Source organism: Dermacentor silvarum, chromosome 11 (assembly GCF_013339745.2).
Source record: "Dermacentor silvarum isolate Dsil-2018 chromosome 11, BIME_Dsil_1.4, whole genome shotgun sequence".
Taxonomy (NCBI): Eukaryota; Metazoa; Arthropoda; class Arachnida; order Ixodida; family Ixodidae; genus Dermacentor; species Dermacentor silvarum.
Window position 1 is genome coordinate 22365265 of NC_051164.1, and position 18079 is coordinate 22383343.

The window sequence follows — 18079 nt, forward strand, 5'->3', positions numbered from 1 at the left end:
CGCGTCGGCGCATCCGCGGCAGCGGCGGTACCGGCCATACGGAGGAAAGAAAAAAAAAGAACCAGAAAACTCGTCTTGGCGTATGGCGTTCGCCGCAAGCGTTTCCTGGTAGACATTACGGTTACATCAGCTGCAGTTGCCGGTATGGCCGGTCTATATATAGCGCCGCGCGTCGTGTCTCTGCCAGTCGGAGCGGTGATAGCTGCGATGCCTCAATATATCGCGAAATGAAAACACGTGTAGAGAAACGCACAAAGTCCGCATTAGGGAGTATTGTAATCGTCGGTGATTTTTTTCTACAAAAGAAGGTCTTGAGTTTCATTTTTGATGACAAACCATCGAGTCGGGATTCCGTGAACGATCTGGATAATGGCTACTGGAATTAAAGAAGCGCCTCTATATGGCTGCCCTTCGCACTCTGAATCATGGTAGGAGCACAATATTTTTGGTTCATCTGAGGCTCCGTAACTCAAATATGCTACGACGCCACACTACAAAATTTTGTCACGTATGCTTGCTGCGCGGGAAGAACTTTTTTCTTCAGAAGCTAGTGTAACTGGAAACAAAAGAACACTTTAGGCTGAAACAAGCACTGGGAATTTCTTCGCTCGAGAGCCTGTTACCGCTACAAAATGCCAAGTTTATGGGTTGCCCAATTTACTAATAAATGCACGTGTGCAGCAGTGCGTGAAAAGTTTTGCTACCAAGGAGAAAACGTTTCTTACGCTAAGCACAGAACTTCGAGCTTTTATTTCAATAATACTACAGGGTAAGGAAGGGATACATAACTATTAAGTCTGTTTTATAGCATTGCTTATTCTGTTCTGATTTCTTAGAGCAGTTATCTTCTTTTTGCTACTGTTCATCGCGTGTTTATATCTCTCTTTTCGGGTTTGCTTTTGTTCAACCTAACGAAAACAATAATGGTTCTTGTGGTGCCTTCGCATACACATGAAAAGTTCGGCTGAGTGGAGCTCTGTTAAGTATTTTCACACACTAAATGTTCATGCATGCATCATAATACCCACATAGCTATTCCTGCCAGCCACGTAACACTGAGGCACCTGCCTCGCCTACATCCACCTCACTGGCTTTGTCACTGAAGCAAAATTCATACTTGAGGAGAATATCTCGCAACGATGTCCAAAAGAAGACGTTGATTCACACGAAGGAATAAAGAGACTCAAAATAATTAACATCGTCTAACGAGGAATGTCGTATTAGCGACGTTCACGTGAATGCGACAAGTGGCGCATCGCATCGCATTTCTAGTGCATCGCATCTATGTAAACGGCGGTAATGTGCTAGGAAGACGCATCACATTATTGCCGCAGGAGAGGGTAGAGTTTGAGATGGAGTAAGTCGTCTCGCGGGATGCACTCACCGGCGGAACGCCAATCACCGGAGACGGGCTCGGGCTTTCTTTGAGCGGGGGAGAATGCGCCCCATGTAAACGCTGTCGCATAGCGTTACCGTGATGCGCAAAGAAATGCTACACGCTACCGTCGCATTAATGTAAACGATGCTAGTGTCTAGACTGAGGCATCCCTAGGTGCAGGCGTCCCTGAACACAACGAAAAAGAGGGGAGGTTTGACGAGGTCTGCGCCTCAATATTATGTGGGCAGTAATGCTTCTCCTTCTATTCCCTTCCTCATATCTTTATCTCTCACTTCCCCTTCCCTTGACGCTGCGCCGTTCTCCATACTGGGCAGCATAAATAGGCGTTATTTTCCTTAATAAACCACTACTACTACATTACATGTCAGGGTAGCGCGATGAATAGCTGTGGTTCTTGATGACCTGAGCTTACGACAGCGCTTCTGTGGCTCCCACCCGAGGCGTGCCTCGTTCGGCCACCATTGACCAATAACATCTATGTCGCATTTTGTAATATCGAGATGCGCTGTTGCTTCTTGCGCAGCATCGGCCTGTCGCCGTCGAGCAACGTGTGGGTCGGCGCCTGGTGGATCGGCTTCGTGATTGCCGGCTTCTCGGCGCTGATTATCAGCTTGCCGACGTTTGGCTTCCCAAAGAAACTTGCGGGGGCAGCGAACGTCCACGTCCAGAAGTCGTACGAGGTGGACTCGCGCGCTTTCAAGGGTGACTCGGTGGAGGTGCGCCTCGGCGACATGCCCAAAGCCGTGTTTTACCTGCTGCAGAACCACACGTTCCTGTTCGTCAGCCTGGCCTCCACCGTCGAGTGTGAGTCGAGCTCGAGAGGCAGCCGGTTCCATAGGTCGCCAGTACGATCCGGTTTTCGCCTGTACTAAATCGCCAATATTTTCGCAAGCTATGTAATCACGCACACTCATATGCGCTCACACTCGACGGCGCTCACGTTCCTACTCACGACCACTGGATCATACTCGCCAACACTCACTTGCCGTTCATAGTCACTTCCATTCACACTAACCGGCTGTCGCGTTCATAGTGGCGTTCATTTGCTTGCACTTGCTCACGTATACAGTTACGTCCACTGGCACTCACTTACTGTCACTCATGCTCATACTATCGCCAACTAAATGTTACTGTCACCGACTGTCATTCGTGCTCTTGTTTGACTTTAATTCGTACTCCTGTTCGTACTGACGTGCACTAATACCCTTCGTGACCCACTTACGCTCTATCCATTGTGAGTGTCCACTAACGCACTCTAGCGTATCCACTCAGTGTACTCGTAAGTGTGCATGCCGAGCTATGCTTAGTTGAGACTCTTGTTCGAGCAAAAGCCACCCGACGGGGTGGCGCATTGGTGTTTGGTGCTCTGCTGGTCGAGCACAGCCTAGTGCTTTGCCTTTCCGGCCGTGGCCACTGCATTTCAATGGCGGAAGAATGCAACAGCACTCTTATACACTGTGCTTTTGTGTACCCCCTTTCACATTAAAGCACATCCTATAGCCCGTGACTTGCGTTTGTAGTCTTAAAGGAGGCTTTACGTCGGGATTTGCTATCTAAATGCGTGGGAACGGAGAACTTGTTTTGCTCGAGATGAATTACAATCTATTTTATTAGGTTTGTGACATTAAAAAAAAGTTGAAATCTACCTTTTTTACGGAGTCGGTTATTTATTTACACTCTACATAACAAAAAAAAAAATAACGTATCAGCATCATTGAAGCTGTAAACTTAATGTCTTAATTGTCTGCTTCAGATACCCGATCAAATGCAGTTTACAATACTGCGATATTGGTTTTGCGGCGAATATCATATAGTGTAATTTCATGCTGAAACGTACAGTGCATGAGACCTATACGAACCTGACTGGATTCGGGTTCTCGCGGCAGCATTGTTTAGCGATTGGCAACGTTTGCTTCCTATGCTCCAGAATTTCCGCAGAGCCCTATTAAGCGACGAATCCAGCGAAAGAGTGTTAATATTAATAGGGCTTTATGGTGGTAAGTTAAGATCAGTGGCCCCTTAAATAAAGTATAGATGACGGACATATCTAGCGTTATTTTGCAAACAACAAGGCTACGTTTTCCGTTTTCTTATGTTGCCCTTGTTCACGTGTTGTCAAAATGTACAAAGAGTCGCACATTTTTCCTGCAGTGATGATTGGCTCTGGTTACTCGAACTTCGTCACCAAGCTGTTCGAAAGCCAGTTCGGCATGACTTCGTCCGGAGCGGCGCTCCTGCTTGGTGAGTGCAATCAATAGTTTTTCTGCGATACTACGAGCAACATGACTTCATATTAGGAATGCAAGAACTCAGTTCCGGCCAAAGGAGTGTTGCAAAAGGGGCTTACATTGCGGATTCAGGCTTTTTTCACTCCTTGACTTTTGTAAACGAGGCTTCCGTACGGAAGCGGAAACGTCAACCCCTTTGACTACATCTTTGGTCAGCGTTCTATTTTTGATGCGAAAGCGTGAAAGCGGTCATTGAGTGAAGAGCCGGTGTCTGGCGTCTGCAGCAGCGAAACGGCGCCTGAATTCTCATTGGCTGCGACGCCACAGGGCAGAGCGGGCGAATGGGCACACCTGCTGCCGCACTAGCGCGGAAGGTGCGGCGTGAGGGGAGAGGGCATCGCCGCGTGTCAGCGCGCTCGCCTGCCCGCGAGTTCATAACTCGAAGGATCTCTCATCGTCTTTCGATTGGACATAATGCTTTCGCTTCCGCATTCACAATTCGTAAGAAGCACTTAAGTGTCCTCGGATATTTTTTGTTTCCAACATAATTGTTTTTTCCAACCCAGACGAAGTGTCGTCCAAATAATTATTTCAGCAACTTGGCTTGGCCGGTGAATTGCTTTGTATCGGCGACCAGTGAACGACGACAGGAGGGCGCCACCTTCGCAGCTTTTCGGGATAAGGGCAAGCACTGTGACGTGTGCGCACACTGTTAGCATGACTCGCAGAGTACTGCCTTAGAAGAGCTAAGGCAGAACATGAGGCAGCGAACAATATAAACAAGACATCAGCGTGATATGAGTTAATAGAGCGTGTTCCCGACTAACTTCATTGTGCCACCTCTTCTGCAAAAGAGGCCGGTTAGTAGTTCTTTGTGGAAGAAAGAGCATGCTTCGAAGAACGTAGTTTTCTTTTTAAGGTTCATTCCCTTCCTTCTACCTTTCCCCTTTTGTTATCGTGACAAAGCAGCTGAGCCCTCCAGTTGAACGACCAGGAAGAGAATGAAAGCTATTCGACAGGAGCGGAGGTAAAGGGAGGCCCGGCATCACCAGAAAAAAACTATATTAAGCATACAATGCACCTTGCCTGTCAGTCTGCCCAAGGCTGCCTTGAACCGCAATGCAGCAGAACAGCGGCGACGGACGACAGGTGCCTATGCGCTATGAGCGCAGCGAGTTCGCTTTATCCGTATAACATATTATGGTTCAAATAATCCTTGCATTACTAACGCCTCATCTTTAGATATGTTCCTAACTATGGTGGAAATGGATGTACAGGCTGAGCAATTTCTGTAATTTTTTATTATAACCTGTACCCGGATTTTGTGTTTCAATAACCTGATTGCATCATTTCACACCCTACCATTGTAATTGTCCTAATTTGTAGCCATGTCGTGATTTGTCGCATTGCTACTTGTCCCATTGTTACTACTGATCTTCATGTAGTGAATACTTCAGCGTTTTGCATTGTACAAATTATTTGATCGTACGTCTTTCGAATTCATATGTATGCCCTCCCTGCTATGGTCTCTTGTGAGATCGGCAGTATTGTTAAATAAATAAAATTACAAGCGTGCTTTTGAGTTTCCTGTGATGCCAACATACGAGTACGGGCAAGCTTGCGCGCATGGTCAGCGTGGGCGATGGTCCCCGAATGCGTTACCAAGGGGAGCGAAGCATCCAATGGTACCGCGTCCATGACAGGGTCCCGAGCGAAGAGCAACTAAAAGGGGTAATACCGAGTAGTATCGTGGCGTGACGAATTATAGGCGAACGTGACATAGGGTAGCGCAACATCCCTGTCCTTGTGGTCGGGTGAAACGTATTTCGACAGCATGTCAGTGATGGTCCGACTAAGTCGCTTAGTAAGGCCGTTGGTCTGGGGATGATATGAGGTAGCTAGTTTGGACTTGGTAGAACAGGAGCGTAGGATATCGGCGATGACTTGGGAGAGGAAAGTGTGGCCACGGTCGGTAAGGAGCTGTCGCGGGGCGGCATGGAATAAAATGATACCCCGGAGTAGGAAATCGGTTACGTCAGTCGCGCAGCTCGTGAGAAGCGCCCAAGTGATGGTTTAGCGCGTCGCGTAATCAGTAGCCACAGCGATACAACTGTTGCCGGAGCTGAACTCGCGGACAGGGCCAAGGAAATCCAAACCACAGCGACTTGCCCATATCCGGACCGTAGGTCGATGGACGAAAAATACTGTGCCCCGTATAGGCAATCAAGAACGTCATCAATACGAGGTAGTGGGTAGACGTCCTTCTTCGTGATGCAATTGAGGTGCCGGCAGTCGACGCAGAATCTCCATGTGCCGTCCTTATTTTTGATCAGGACAACAGGTGACGCCCAGGGTCTTGACGACGGCTGAATGATGTCTTTCGCGAGCATCTTGGCTTGGCGCTCCGAAGATGAAACTCGGTAGGGTCACCGATGGATGGGAGGATTATCGCCTGTATGTATACGGTGTTTGACAAGTGACGTCTGGCCTAAGGGACGGTTGTTCAGGTCGAATATGTCCTTTCCTGTACGAAAACAATAAACTGCAGAGCTGTTCAGCCTCCACAGGTGTGAGATTCGGGGCGATCATATTGATAATGTCGTGGTCAGTACAAATGGCAGACCAGAAAGGTTCACAGGAAGCGTTGATGGCATAAGTCTCAACGCAGTGAACATCTGAACCAGTGATCGTAGCCAGGGTTATATCTTTAGGCAGAATTTGCTTTGTGAGCCTGAACTTCACTACAGGGAGATACGTGCGATTGTCTGTGACTCTCAGTATTGTGTGCGGGACAGTAACGTTGTGGCTGAGAACGATGGCAGTTATAGGAGCGGAGATATAATCACCATCGGGAACTGGCGTAGATGGCGCCATTTAGATGTATGTCAAAGCCTGTGGCGGAACGGGAACACAATCAATCGGTCTTAGGCGAATTTTGTGAGGTGTCTGAGGTGTCGGAGAATGGTCCAGCAGAGGCAGGCCAAGACGCACAATAGTTGAACTTCCTCTCTGAACTTCCTCTCTAAATGGAGAAAAGTTGAACTTCCTCTCTGCCCATTCAGCGCTCGCTGAATGGGCAGAGAGGAAGTCTAGGCCTAGTATGAGGTCATGGAGGTGTTGGTCAAGCACAGTGAAAAGGACGACAATATGGCAGCCGGAAATACTCACACGTGCAGTACACAGTCCGACCAGGGCCACCGTGCTGCCGTTGGCGATTCGTATGATCCGAGTAATGGCAGGCGTAATCCGTAAATGACGCCGAAAGCGGCTGTCATAATCGATATGTGCGCTCTGGTATCTATGAGTGCTGTGACGGGTGTGCCATGAACGTGGACGTCGAGAAGGTTATATCTCGTAAACAGCGTCAAAGGAGGATTTTGCGGTAAATCCTACATTGCAGCACTACCCCGAGGTGTCGCATTGCCTAGTTTTCCGAATGGGATGATCCTTGGTATGTCTGCGAGGGCGAGCGGTGAAGCTGGGGCGGACGTGGCTGGCGACGTTGAGACGAGGGCGAGCGAGTATAGCGGTGAGTAGAGCTGCGGCGTCGGAAGCGTCGTATCAGCGACGGAGTGAAGAACTGCGAGGCGAACTTGAATTCCAGAAAGTGTTTCGAGGCGGGAATGGCCAACAGCTACGGCAGTGACGGCAAACTCTGGCCGATTCGGACGCAGCAGACACAGATAGGACTGTCATTATGTGTACGCCAGTCCGATGGATTCCGGGCATTGTAGGAATAACGGGCACTGTAGGGTGGACTGCGATAGGACCGAGACATAGGAGCAGGACCGGTGTCAGGACGACTCAAGGAGCAGGCGCTGGGGAGACCCATATTAGCGATTTCCTGGCGAACCACGGACTGGATCAGCGATATCGCCTCAGTAGTGTTGGTCGATGACGTCTGTTGAGGCGAGACAGGAAACGCTGCTTCGAGTTCGCGGTGCACAATGCGGGTCACGTTTTCACTTGGTGGTGGCAAGCTAGATTGGTCGGTTGGATCGGTACAACAAGAGGTCGCTGCATTATTTGGAAGCCGTGTAAATTGATTATGTATACGGCGGCTCTTCGCCTGCTCTTGGCGAAAACAGCTTCGCTGTTAAAAAATGTCACAGTTTCGCCCTAAGGGCGAAGCAATGAATGCGATAGCAACACAGCAATGTCATACGAAGTAAGGTGAGCGGCTTTGGTAGCAACAACACGCAGAACTGTTGTCGACGCCATCGGCGTTTTGCGCGCGTTAGCTCAAAATGCGTGCGGCGTTGGTGACTGTTGCTGGAGCCTCTGATATAAATAGGCACTTGGTGCCGCAGCTAAACGTCGCCTCCCTTCCCTCCCCCTCCCCCACGGCCTCTCGCGCGTCCGAAGAAGGCGCGTTTGCTCTACATATATGGTGATTGTAAAGGAGAAAAGAGACGCCTACTTCTGCAGCCCTTAAGCGATCACGGCGCAGAACGCGCGTTTGTTCTCCGCCGTGCGTTCACTCCCCGTGAAAGACGCGCCCCTCGCGCCCTTTCACTCGCACATACAGCGTTCGGCGCGCGGCGACGATTTCATCTCCAAATGACGTCATACGGAACCTCACGGCGACGGCGACGGCGACGGCGACGGCGACGGCGACGCCGACGGCAGAAATCTGCTTTTGAGTGTCCATATAATTGCTATCGCAATAAAATAAACTTTCGCCGCCAGCATTAAACAGCATACCTCAAAAGTTATAGCAATAAGTGGCACTGGATCGAGGAACGAACCACCCGTGGACGGTTGCTGTTGGAGCCAAGTTCTAAATGCGGTTCCCACCTCTGGCAGTTCACTTTAGGCCCCAGGAATAGCCCAAGTGCTCTATTAAACGTAATAGCAACTGCTCATCTAACGCAAGCATAAGGCTCAGTGTGCAAAACGAAAGGGATGATATTTAATCCGGCACGTCATCCCATATTTCAAGCATTTTAATCCAGGAAGACGCAGACAAGGTAAAGCAGAAGAAAGTATGCATGATCCACGAAGGTTTTTGCCATTTCGTAGTTTTTGAGGTCTTCTTTTGATTCAGTGAGCAAAACTAGAACTAACTTTTTAAATGCTGCATTGGCGTACATTTGCCATTTTGACAGTATCTATCTATCTATCTATCTATCTATCTATCTATCTATCTATCTATCTATCTATCTATCTATCTATCTATCTATCTATCTATCTATCTATCTATCTATCTATCTATCTATCTATCTATCTATCTATCTATCTATCTATCTATCTATCTATCTATCTATCTATCTATTGTAAAAGTACTGAAAGCTGGGCGAGTTGGTAGCGATATTTTCCTTGTCAGAGTGGATAGAAACATTCATAATGGCTTACTAGGCATAGTTAAAAAGGTTTTCCGATTCGTCGATGATTATTTTGGTATATATGATAAAGCAGAACGTGGCTGCAGTGTTGTTAACGCTTTAAAAGTGTTCCGAGAATGTGGATTGGGCCTCAATTTTACCCACGAGGTAGCAGGACACATTGAATTGCAATTCCTCGACCTAACACTGCAACTTGCTTGATGTATAGCCCTAGATCAGTAAAACCAATTCTTCACTACAGCTGAGGCCATTCAAAAATTGTCAAAAGTGGAATGGCAGTGTCTTGTTTTAGGGCCTCTTTGTTCAAATCGTGCTTTCACACAATGAACCTGGTATTTTCACGCCTAATCAGAAGACTAAAATCGGTAGGATTGCCTGACCACGTTATTTGTAGAGCGGCTGAATAAATTATTAGGTTGGTTGAAATTGTCCAACAGAGCAGTCTGAAAGCAGAGATGGCACACAAAGAATACACATTACTGTCGTGCCCTGTGCGCACCACTTTTCCCAGACTAACGAACGTTGCCAGCGGGTTTAATGTTGACGTCGTTTTCAGTGCCTGACAAGCTGCAACGATTATGTCAAGCGGTGTCCATAAAGATTGAGCAAACTAACAAGACTAAGTGTGTCTCCGTCTTAAAAGAAAATTCCAAGCTTGTAAAATGCAAAGTTGGTGTAGTGTACATGTTGCCATTGACTTGCGTTAATGTTTAAATAAGCCAGGCCGGACGGTGTGTTAATACTCGTCTAAAAGCGCATCAAAATTCACTCAACGAAAATAACCACTTAGACGTAGCCAACCATTGCAAAAGCTGTCATTGTAAACTTGTCGATTCTGATACGATAATTGTGTTTACTCATAGAAACAAAATACCACGTGAAATAACCGAGGCCTTCCATAGCAAAAAGCGTGCTAATATGTGCGTAAGTGAGCCATCTATAGCCCTAACTGACAAGGAATTCGCCTTTTTGAGTGCCACCTGATTTTGTCAAGATAGGTAGAAGCTCTGTGCTCACTTTAGTCACCCTGGATATATACAGGGTGTTTCAGCAAACACTTTCAAAATTTATTTAAGGTTGCCTGTGGCAGATAGCCCAATTGTAGTTCATGAGCTGGTCTACTCGAAGAGGCGGACATTATTTGCACAAGAAATTGAAATGCTTAATCGAATAATTAAAAAAATCACTAATTAAATTTGTAACTAATTACCTGATGGCCCATATTGCAATTTACGAATGTAGCCGTGTCTGTCTGTCTGTCTGTCTGTCTGTCTGTCTGTCTGTCTGTCTGTCTGTCTGTCTGTCTGTCTGTCTGTCTGTCTGTCTGTCTGTCTGTCTGTCTGTCTGTCTGTCTGTCTGTCTGTCTGTCTGTCTGTCTGTCTGTCTGTCTGTCTGTCTGTCTGTCTGTCTGTCTGTCTGTCTGTCCGTCCGTCCGTCCGTCCGTCCGTCCGTCCGTCCGTCCGTCCGTCCGTCCGTCCGTCCGTCCGTCCCGTCCGTCCCGTCCGTCCCGTCCGTCCGTCCCGTCCCGTCCCGTCCCGTCCCGTCCGTCCCGTCCGTCCCGTCCGTCCCGTCCCGTCCCGTCCCGTCCCGTCCCGTCCCGTCCGTCCGTCCGTCCGTCCGTCCGTCCGTCCGTCCGTCCGTCCGTCCGTCCGTCCGTCCGTCCGTCCGTCCGTCCGTCCGTCCGTCCGTCCGTCCGTCTGTCTGTCTGTCTGTCTGTCTGTCTGTCCGTCTGTCTGTCTGTCTGTCTGTCTGTCTGTCTGTCTGTCTGTCTGTCTGTCTGTCTGTCTGTCTGTCTGTCTGTCTGTCTGTCTGTCTGTCTGTCTGTTTAGCCGCATACGTCTTGGTGCTCCCATAGTCGTTTCGTTAACTTGGTAGGTACAAATGAGGTTTAAAAAATATCTGGAGTGACAGCAGCCCCCGCAGTTTCTTCCCAGCACAGGTGAAGCCACAGTTTGCCCATACTTCTACTCTGAAAGAGGGCCGTGACAGCTGAAATCTGCTAGCAGCCCACGTCCTTTTGGTCAGTTATTGCAAATGCTAGGCTAATTTGAAATTAAAAGATCGAACCTTTCGCTTAAAATATTACCTTTGGCTGTGTATTGATATCATGATGTGCCATAAAATTTGAAAATAACTTAAGGCTTTCTTTTGAAACCAGTGACGGAAAGGAAGACGTGCAACGATATTTGCACGGCTAAATTATCCACCTAAAACAGCATGGAGCGGGAATAAAGCGCGTCGTATGTTCCCCGCTATTTCCTAACGTTATTGCTTGCCTATGGTAAGATGGCGACGGTCCGGCTTCACTTTTGAGACGGCAGCTCCACTCCCACATTTTTTTAACCTCCTTGGTAGGTACCAAATATAGATAGCATGGTGTGAGAAGAATGTATCACGAACATAAATTATAGGTCATGACATGAATATCATGACATGTGTGCCATGTAGGTCATGGAACAGACGCCTTCGTCTTGTTGCTGTCATGGTCGTTTCGTTAACTTGGTATGTAACTGGAATGGGTTCGGACATGAGTACTAAGTGAAGGAAGCACTGAAGAATAATGGTAGAAGTCATAGTCGTGAGCACGACTCAGCGAAAACGACAATGACTTAGCGAAAAATGATTAACACTTAGAAACCATTGTATGGGTTCCGAAAGTTGAAATGACTTGATAGGTCATGACATCAATGTCATGACATGCGTGTCATCCAGGCCATGAAACAGCCACCTGCGTCTTGGTGCTCTCATGGTCGTTAACTTGGTCGGCTCCAAGCATTCTGCTTCGCATAACATCGATTCCCCCAGGGCGTGGGATCTGCCGGCTTTTTTTAGGCGTGCCCCCTCGTTTGACGACTTTTGGCAACTTCTCGGCCACCGCAGAAAGCAAATGGTTTGGGTACGTTTTGTAAAGGGAGAAAGGAGACGTATAAAGAAAAAAGAAAACGACGCTGCACTGACAAATAAATCTTTCTTGAAGATGTTCGCAAAAAAAGAGAAAAAATAAAAGTTGATTGCTTTTTATTGTTCTGTTGAATACCGTTTTCGTTTTCTGAACTGATGAATACGCGATCTTGTTGCGTACATGTTTCCCTCATGTTTCACGTGCATCTATAGTGGTAAATGTTGCGCTGTTGTAAGTTTCATATTTCCTTGTCCTTTGTTCGGTCGCATCATAAAGTTCACTATACTAGGCTCTTAACAAGAAGCGTAATTTGGAACTTTGCAAAAAATTGACTCTATTTTCTAATAATACCTTCAGGCGCTGGGTGCACAATTGCTCATGACAAGATGATGCCTCAAAATCAAATGCACTGAAGAAAATACCTACATTTGAAACATGTTTGAGATGCATGTGCGGGACCTTTGCAGTAAGTTGAAATAGTATGGCCAGTGTTTTTGTGAAAAGCGCTGAACGGTAGACGTGAAGATGTTTGCTCATGGTGGCAGTACGTTCTCGTGTAGCTGGTTCAGTCTTTCAATTGTTTTTGACAATGTTTTACATCAGCATCAGGAATATTCTTCAAGTGGCTAGATGGGTGCTTTCCAGGTTTGATGGACTTCTATTAACTGACGTTCTCATATGTGACATTTTGTAGAAAGTTCAAACCCTGGAGGGAACACTTTTTAATCTTTACAAAATGTGCTGAAGGATAAAAATTATTAATCTTTTCTGTTGCAGTACGCTTTCAGCGGCTGGGAAGGTGGGCGAAACTTCTAAAACTGAGATTCAATGAACCGGATTGTTTTGCTTCTGAAGGGAATAGAGTATACAAAAAATCACGAGCCTTTCCCCTGTCGAGAAAATGGGGATAAGCGAAGCTTATCATGTGTTTATCTGACCTTCATGGTGGTTTTCCTTCTTTCTCTCTCTCACTCTATCTCTCTCTCTCTCTATTTTTCTTTCTCTCTCTGTCTTTCTTTCTCTTTCTATGTTTTTTTTTTCTTTCGCTATTTCTTTCTTTCTCTCCCTCTCTCTTTTTTTCTATATCTTCGTTTCTGTCTGTAGTTCTCTCAACCTTCGTGGGGATTTTCTTTCTTTCTCTCTTTCTCTCTCTATATATTTCTTTCTCGCTCTCTTTATTTCTTTCTCTCTACCTTTCCTTCTCTCTTTCTATTTCTCTTCCTCTCTTTCTTTTTTGTCCCTCGTATGTGCCAATGAGCTTGGACCCTTTCTGCACTATCGCCAGGATCGGCCCACTTTTCAGCGTGACACCACTACCACCACAACCACCACCACCGCGGAAACTTGTGAGCCTATAAAGAAAAATGAATGTGAATGGAAGAGGACACTTATTGTACGGCGTTTTCGAAAGCACGGGTACAAACGATGAGCGCAGTCGACAAAGGCGCTGTCACGGCGTTTGCAGGCATGATCGGGGCTCCGAGCGCCTGTCTGGGATGCTTTCTGGGTGGCTACGTGGTCTCCAAGCTGAACCTGAGCTGCCACAACATCATACGCATGTGCATTGCCGTCTCGGTGTTCAACTGGTTCGTCTTCTACGCGCTGCTCATCTCCTGCCCGGACATGCGATTCGAGGGCATCGACATGGCGAACAAGATGTGAGTGCGCCGTATCCCTCCGCGAGCACTGCGCGAGGCAGGGGCCCCGATACTCGTGGACATATTCCTGTGGCAACGAAGGGAAAGTTAGGAAAACACTCATGACAGCGGTCCGGAAATTAGTCTTGCAGTTTCATTCTACGATCCTAACTAGGACCGCTGGTATCATTCGCGTTTGTCTAAAAGAAGTGCTGACGGGATATGCTGGGCTTTTCATTTTCTATCTCTTCTAAAGGTCACAGACCTCGAAATCTCGGAAACATACTGGCATAACATGGGTATACGCAAAAAATGCTTTCTGAGAATGAGTTCCGGTTTCGTTTCCTAGGAGGTGTATGTGTTGTGACGTCATGGCGTAGAAGGTGGCCACGTGGGAACCGAGCATCGCGACATCTTCGCACTCTCTCCGGCTCGGTCGGTCGTCCGCTGTGTTGCCACGTGTGCCATGCAATGAATCAACAGGAGCGAGTGCTTAAACGTCGCCATGGCTTGTTCTCACGTGATCACCTTCTACGTGATGACGTCACAACACGTATGCCTTATGGGTAACGAAACCCGAACCTATTCGTAGAAAACGATTTATAATAAATTATTTAGGGCGCTTTGAGGCTTGTCAGTATTTTTCGAGGTTTGGAGGTCCAGGGCCTTCATTTACAGTAAACAATATAAATTCGAAAATATCGTGGTTGTATTTCTTTTCGCTAGGAAAACATTAAACGCTAATATCTTCACTGAACCAATATGAAACGTTTTGCACTCACAGACACAGAAATTTGGGGTACAGTACACGTAAAGCGCTATCTGTGTCCGTGTCCGTAAGCGCAAAACATTTCGCAATGCTTAACCAGTTCGTCCGAATTGCCATTCAGATCGTGCCAATTTCGCTTTTGAAGAAAATTGAGATACACCACTGTGCGTTAAATTTGAACTCTTTTTTTTGTTTTCGTTTTGCTTTCCCGCGTTTCGGCAAATCCGAAACTGTGGAAGTAGCAAGATACGCTGAATCAGCATCGGCGCCGAGGCACCGAAACACAAAGCGCTGTGTGGAATCGCCCGACTATTTGGCGCATTGACGCATGCGCAGGAGTTCCGCCTCCGTTCCTGCAGATTTCCCTCGATTGCATAGAGTTTCCTTAGAATAATTGCTGGAGGGAACTCCGGCGCAAGTTTCTACGGGATCTCCAAGCGTGGTGGTTCTGCCAGCGTAATAGTGATGACTAGTGGATATATTTGCCTAAACTTCGTTCTTCTGGCTTCAAACGGTTTTGTCATTTGGCAAACTGGACAATTCGCAGTGATAACGCACGGAACACAGTGTCTCATTAACTTGTGCGTTGAGGAAAACAGTTCAAAATTTGGGCCCATAAAGGCAGATAACGCAAAGTAAAAAAAAGTCCCAAGAACGTCTGAAGCCACAATCACAAAGATATGACTAATCCACGCAATAACCATCTTTCCCACAGTTGTATCCGGTAATTTATGTAGGAAACTATCTGATTGATTTCTACAGAAGATTGTTATCGAGTACAGATCGCTTCGCCATTTTACAAGCAGACGCCCTTGTAATCTTGCGGTGTTCTCCACAGATATGTAGCGGGCGATAAAGGCAATGGCGTGCCACAATAACACGGCAAAACATAATCGCGTCGTTTCTTGAACAGTTTTCCTTTGCAGCTAATCACAAGTATACAAATTCATTTTGCGGCATGGGAAGTTATAAATGTCTGTGATTGAGGCATGACACGCATTCCTTTTATTTAGAAACATAGAAAGGGTGTCTCATATGTCGAGGACCTTGACAACATGCCTTTCTTTTTCTGCATAGCAGGCTTACGGGGCACGGGATCAAAATTTTCTTGGGGCCGCAGGCTCACTACTGCCAAGGCGGATGCGAAATTGCCAATGAGCTTCCAACAAAAGTTACTATACAAAACTCGAAGAAGGTTAGACAGATTCATAGTAGTTAAAAAAAAACATGACAGCTGAACAAATCACTGCGAGAGTTTCATCTAGTAATTTTTTCAAGGAGACTTTGTGCTCTATATATAGCCTTCGAGACATGTTAGCGCGTGTCGCCGGATCTCAGAGGCCGTGGTCTATAACGAGCGTTGCGCGAGCACGCCGTCACGCTGCCGCCGCCCTCCTCCTCTTCGCCGCAGTGTACTCACGCCCAAGTGCAGCAGCGACTGCATGTGCCCGCTCAGCTTCAATCCCATCTGCGGTCGAGACTCGAAGATGTACCTGTCACCGTGCCTTGCTGGCTGCCGCAACGAGTCCCCGTTCGTCGAGGCATCGACCACGGTCAGTACTCAGCTACACGAAGTGCGCGCCGTCAGGGAACCGGCCCGGGGTGGGAACATTACGTACTGCCATTTTCGGAACAACGAAGCAGAGGTTGGCGAAGAGTTTCGTGCAAAAGTTATCCAGATGGAAAGCTCGTGCCAGTGCTCTAGGGGTGCTACCAGGAAGCTGGTCGGACAGAATGGAAATGACCAGTAGTACCCACATGTGATGCACTTTTATAACATTTTGCAATGTAGAGCAGCTTTTCTTGAAAAAGTGCATGTATTAAAAATTACTTTCATCCACAAAGGGGGTGCCACATCAAATTTGCCTAACTTTCAAGCAATCTCGATACCTCCGCTAATATAAAAGGGTCTAAAAAGTTATTTATATATAAATTAACAAGATCTTTGGGAATGAATATGTCTGATATGATTTTCAGTTTGCATTTAGACAGCAAATGTCCACATAAATAGCTCTGATCAAGCAAAAGGGCACGTAAGTAACGCATTTGAAGCAGAATAATTAGTTAATTATTGGTCTATAAGGGGACTTTTCAAAAGCATCTCATCCACGGAATTCCTATCAAGAAAACTACAACATTATGGAATAGAAGAGTAGACTGGCTTTACTAAGATCCTGCCTGAAACATCGAAAACAGGTAGTTGTTAAAAACAGCGCATTGTTCGAACTAGCATTCCTCTAATTTGGTTTATCAGAAGGATGCATTTCGGTGTCTCTACTATTTCTTCAGTGGAATAATATACAAGGTGTTTTAGCGAATACTTTCAAAAATTTCTAAAGATTGCTTGTGGCAGAGTTTCCGTTACCTTCTGAACAAAACGTTGTTCTATGCATTGAAACATAAAAGTAACTGGAACGCCAATGCATTTTTCCGCAAAGTTCGGGAATTAATATCTCGAAGCTGGTGTCATCCTGAGAATTCATTCCAAGTGGACCTGCCTTGCGAACTCTATGGCTAAAATTGGTGAATTGAAATATGAGCCATAAGGTAATTATTTAAAAACCTAATTAGTGAATTTCTGTTAATTAGGCGATTATACATTTAATTTTCTTGTGCTAGTAGTGTCCGACTCTTCGAGTAGACCACCTCATGAACTAGAATTTCGCTATCTGCCACAGAAAACCTTTAAAAATCTTTTGAAAGTGTTCGCTGAAACGCCCGGGATTGCTTGCCCTCACTGAAGCAAATATTGTAGCGTACGCTGACGATTTAACCACGCTGATATCGAGTAAAAGGGAATCTGAAGAACCTATCAAAGGCAATTATTTTCTGGAATACTTGCGGCAACAGGTAATATTGCCTAATGATTATTTAAAATAAAGCTAATGCAAATTTATTTACACCGAAAGCGCTATATATCTCTAACTTTCATCTCAACTTAGACAACAGTAAAATGAAATCGTACAGGCGGAAAAATCTTTGGATGTGGTTTCTATCGAATCCATAAGTTTGAATGTAGCATGTTGATAGTGTAAGATTAAGAATAAGGATATGCCATGTGGTAAATCGCCGTAGACAGGTACTTTAGTTCTTGAACAAGCAATGATTCTGATATGCAATTATTATACTATTATACATTATATATACCAATTATTTCGGACTCCTACTATACAGGGCCAAAGAAAAAAACAAAATGAACTAAAAATTATTGTTGCTCATGAACGAGCGATACACCTTATCGCGAACTCGGCGATAGTGCACACGCATTCACCCACACTTCATTGCTTTTTATATTGTAAGGCAGCAGCACAGTTGTCTCGTCGCCTTTATTCGGCTGAGCCACGCGCTGAACGAAGACGACGCGCACAGTGATGATGATTATGTACAGGTGAAGAAGATGAAGGATTAATATTTTGCTCACACTAATTACCCCCTCGCGCGAAAGCGGCCAACCTGGCCGCTGGTTATAGCGGTGCGGTACGTCGTTGGAAGGGCTTTAGGCGCGAAACGTGGACAATTTCTGTGCCACGGTAGCGGCCATCGGAAGGCGTGACAACGGGAGTGACGCGGTAGTTCACTGGCGAAGTTTGCTCTACAACAGTGTAGGGCCCTATAAAACGCGACTGAAACTTTTCGCACAGGCCAGGAACTCGAGTGGGTGTCCACAATAACACTTCATCGCCGGGGCTGAACTGAACGACGCGGTGAAATGCATCGTAGCGAGTCTTCCTATCCTGTTGACTTGCCTCGGTGTTGAGGCGGGCGCGATGGCGACACGCGGCAAGGCGAGATATTATCT

At 46.5% G+C, this 18079-nt stretch overlaps 1 protein-coding gene across 1 annotated transcript in view; it reads left to right on the forward strand.

The window, feature by feature from the left end:
- The window catches only part of LOC119432459 (solute carrier organic anion transporter family member 4A1-like), a 48896-nt gene that overhangs the window by 16527 nt on the left and 14290 nt on the right, over positions 1 to 18079 (forward strand). Inside the window, exons 5-8 of the mRNA XM_049658243.1 lie at positions 1923 to 2203; positions 3551 to 3640; positions 13340 to 13532; positions 15692 to 15833. Of these exons, the coding sequence (XP_049514200.1) occupies positions 1923 to 2203; positions 3551 to 3640; positions 13340 to 13532; positions 15692 to 15833 (706 nt within the window). The remainder of the gene's footprint in view (positions 1 to 1922; positions 2204 to 3550; positions 3641 to 13339; positions 13533 to 15691; positions 15834 to 18079) is intronic.